The sequence below is a fragment of the Sinohyriopsis cumingii genome, chromosome 13 (genome assembly GCF_028554795.1).
Source record: "Sinohyriopsis cumingii isolate HCF-2022 chromosome 13, ASM2855479v2, whole genome shotgun sequence".
Taxonomy (NCBI): domain Eukaryota; kingdom Metazoa; phylum Mollusca; class Bivalvia; order Unionida; family Unionidae; genus Sinohyriopsis; species Sinohyriopsis cumingii.
Window position 1 is genome coordinate 44,996,182 of NC_142973.1, and position 4,460 is coordinate 45,000,641.

The window sequence follows — 4,460 nt, forward strand, 5'->3', positions numbered from 1 at the left end:
CAGTTTGATTTTTACCAAACATGATTTGCGGCTTTAAAATGGTGGGTCCTCAAAGTAGTTTGAATTGTAAGCTTCTGTGTTATAATTTATTGGAGTTATGTCCCTTAATTGACAGTCTTCCTAACTTTCATTTCAGAGCTTGTATTTAATAATGAATGTTGGATTTCAACCAAATATAACGTACAATTGTATAATGAAACTACGTAATAGAAGCCACTGTCCGTATCTATATTTCCTTTTCACAAGGACAATTTCCCTTTCATGGCTACATTTTCTTCGTTGAGTCTTATAATTCAAATTGTTGTTTAAAGACTTCAGTTTTACCCAACTAAGTACTTAACAGAACACCATCTGAATAACGTGACGATAGTTACCAATGCAAATAATTAACTACTTTCTCAAAATATGACCAAAAAATTTGCTTTGTGAAATGTAATTTTTTTATTTTTGCCCTATATTTTTGTCACATATGATTAAGTCATGCTATATATTTCCCATTAACAACAACAGTAATAATAATAATAATAACAATAATAATAATAATAATAATAATACAAATAAGAAGAGGCAGAAGTTTATGCTGGTAATAGTTCCTTTCTTTCAAAGTCGATAATTGGTACAAACAATCATTCGACATAATCCCTGTATTTAATTATGTTTCTTACACTGATTGTTGTTAAGAAGGTAAATCTAAATTAATTTCTGTAACGTTTAATGCAAAAGTCATCCACTGATTTAAAATAGGTTAGAGATGATAATAAACTGAAACTGCAACTAAAATACAAGATTTAATTTTGTTCCAGTTTCTTTATTCCAACATGCAAACCAAATATTTCGTCCAAAATATTCAATATGTTTGAGTCCAGTTATTGTGAAAATTGGTTTCAGTAAGATTTAGTTCAGAGGCTCAACAGTACTAATCGGAACCAACGGAGATGCTTTTACTACATTGGCTACGAAATTTCCCATATGTTTGTTTTGAACTGGTTGTTTAGGAACTACGAAAATCTGTTTCATTTTTTCCAATGCTCGATGATTTGCTTTACAGTCCGGCAAGGCATCGATGCCGTCTATTGCATGAAGTTCGAAATACATGAATTGCTCATTTGCGCAGCTGACTAAAGATTCAGAGCAGGTGTCTTCGTGGAATTTGACTGCTGAATTGAACTGTTCTTCTAAGGACAGAAAGTTTGTAGCTCCATTTGTGTCTTTATTGATCAACTTTCCACTCTTGTCGCAGACATAAATGAATACCGCGCAACGAGCTACAAAAACAAAGAAAGAAAAGGTCAGTTAAATATATTTTGATCTTAAAATAAACTTCAAGGTAGGAAATAAGAGTTGATACCGTTCTCTTAACCCTTACCCGATAAATATAATAAGTTACACACAGTCTGACAAAAGAACTGAAATTATTTCAGGCATTTCTAATTTAATTTTTACAATATCAAGGAAGCATACATATATCCCAATAACATATACATGTACATACATTGTTCCACACATAAAACGCACGTACCGTAAAACAAACACATACCTGCATGAATACATCAATCCACTTACTTACCTGAAAAAGAAACTTGAGAGCATTGAAATTATCTTTCAAAAAAAAAAAAAAAAAAACTGAAAGGCGCCAGGTAACGTATCAGGTAACATACCGTATATCACCTTTTTCTCCAATCGACTCATTTCATCAGCACGAGGAATTTGCCCCCGCATCAGTATAAGCAAATCCCAATCCTTTCCCCTCCTGCCCACCGTTGTCAACCAGCTCCTGCGTTTTTCCTCTATATGAAGGTTTTTGCACAGTAAAGACAGCAAAGACAGTAAAGTCTCGTTGTAGCATACGCTTCGTACTGTGTATCAATATAAAGCAAACATGAAAAGTATATGGCACGTCGGTAGGCGATTTGAAGCGTCAATTATGCCGAATATTCTCTCTCTCTCTCTCTCTCTCTCTCTCTCTCTCTCTCTATATATATATATATATATATATATATATATATATATATATATATATATATATATATATATATATATATATATATATATATATATATATATGTGTGCGTGTGTGTGTGTGTGTGTGTGTGTATATATATATATATATATATATATATATATATATATATATATATATATATATATATATATATATATATGCTATAAAATAATATGCGGTTAATCCGTGCTTGAATGGATGCTTGTCCATGTATCCATTTTTTCTTACTCACCGCTTATATCAGATCAAATAAATAACCAATCAATAAAGATATGTATGAAAGAAATGAAAGAAAAAAACCCTAAATAAACCAAGATAGTCAGATGCAAAATGAAAATGTATACTTGAAATGTCGTTTTTAAATGTCTAATAGTACAGTATTTTGGAAAATTATGCCAACCTTGTCTTGGCCGTGAGCTTAGAAATAGTGTACAGTCAGATACTGTGCAGGTATAAATTATATACTTGCTGTATTTACTCAGACAAATACAGATCATACATAAATTGCGATTTCATAATATTTCAATCTTAAGGTTTTCATGCTTTATAAAAACTGACAAAAGAAGATAACGATTTGATTGAAAATATAATATAATCATTCTTAAATTAAAACCTATGACACATTTTAAGAACCCGGATGAGGGTAATTTTCCCAAAAAATTCATTCCAGAATATTCCAAGTTGTAAACAAGGTCAGGTGTCTTAATAAAAAAATTGCAAAGAACATGTAAAGCAGCAGGTACACCATGAATTTCCAATGGGAACAACACCAATGTCGTGAATATAAACTCACGTAACAAAGATCATAGAGAAATATTAGCTATGCAGTTTCATGTTTACGAAATAAACGTCTCTACTCAGGTAGGCCCTTAACTCGATTACTGACGAAGGTCGATCACACAATATAGATGATATACATAATATACATAACATATAACCATGAAGAGCAGGCAATACTACAAATTATATATATATATATATATATATATATATATATATATATATATATATATATATATATATATAATATATATATATATATATATATATATATATATATATATATATAAGCTAACTAAACTATTATGTATCCATTGTGTTTGATAATTTAAGACTGATATTAAGGTACTAGCCGTGAGAGATAAAAAGTACATACCCTCGTCGACCTTGATGCGAAACTTCTTCTGAAAGCAGAAACAATCAAACCATTTCCTGAACAGTCTTGTTACTTTTGTTAAGGCATGTATCTTACATACTTCTTCTCCGTATGAAATTATATAGCAACTCCTCTTTTTCTGTTTAACTGTAGCCCTCGTGTTTTTCCTATTTAAAGGGAATGTAGATTCCTTGGTATTTACATTATTTGTTGTTATTCGTAGCAACTCATGTTTACCTCATCTGTCTGGCATGGGGACAACTTCGAAAAAGTCGAGGTCGATAAATGACAGACATTTGTTTTATATTCCTCAAAGTTTCTATGTTTGACGTAGATATGCTTTACAATGTTTGTTTTTTTTTCAATCTGACGTGGAATTTTGTTTGCTATTTTTGGGTTTTCCCATGTTTCTAACTCTATCTGGAGATCAACACAGTATAAAATTGCATCAAAACGATGGGGGCGTAGATTTTAGCTTCCTTTGTAAGCTATATAATGCGACTTTCTGTTGAAGAAAATATATTACGAATTCGGATAAACTGTAATAAAGCTATAACAATATCATTTAACTTTTAAATATTTAATAAAGAACCCTTTATCTCAATCTCGCAATATTTTGATTCAGGCAGAACAAGTGTCTAAACATAAAGATGTCTGTGGTGTTCTTCTATCACAGAGCACGCACTTACTGGTATTTTTGGCACCCCAAACATGCCTTGCAAGTCTTGAATGGTTGTAATGTTCGTCTGACACGGAGGGATGGTTACGTAATTCTGGAACCCTCTCAGAATGTGAATTTCAAAGTAACTAAACTGCTTGTGGTCAACACGAATGGAAGAGTGTTTGCAAGCCTTGACGTGTTCTTCATTCCAATCCGATGTTCTGTGCTGTCGTGTCAAGGAATTGCTTACGGTTTTCTTGGGTTGGTAATTATACGCTTTCATACTGTGAACATCGCCCTTTACACATGCAGAAATAAATATGGTGTATTGAGCTGTAATAATAATAATAATAATAATAATAATAATTCAACAAATTCAACAAATAATTTATTCCCAAGATTACAAAATGAAAGTTTAAAAAGAAATTACAGTATTGTGAATTAAATCTCAAATAGTCCCAAAAGTTCTATCATAAGTCCAAATGAATAAAGTTCCAACTGAATTCCAGTGGTGTTCCAAATAAATTCCAATATTGTATATGTTGATATGCATGTAGTCTCAACTGTTCTAATACGCCAATGATCTACAATCTGGCCATGTATGAACAGTCTTTTGATTTTATCACAGTAATACAATCCAA

At 31.4% G+C, this 4,460-nt stretch overlaps 1 protein-coding gene across 1 annotated transcript in view; it reads right to left on the reverse strand.

Annotated features, from left to right (window-relative positions):
• Positions 1–558: 558 nt before the first annotated feature.
• LOC149785331 (uncharacterized) overlaps positions 559–4,460 on the reverse strand; it is a 19,799-nt gene continuing 15,897 nt past the window's right edge. The window contains exons 7-10 of the mRNA XM_089931198.1: positions 3,848–4,152; positions 3,159–3,186; positions 1,659–1,856; positions 559–1,265 (exon numbers count right to left, since the gene is read on the reverse strand). Coding sequence (XP_089787324.1) covers positions 895–1,265; positions 1,659–1,856; positions 3,159–3,186; positions 3,848–4,152 — 902 coding nt within the window. The 3' untranslated portion in view covers positions 559–894. The remainder of the gene's footprint in view (positions 1,266–1,658; positions 1,857–3,158; positions 3,187–3,847; positions 4,153–4,460) is intronic.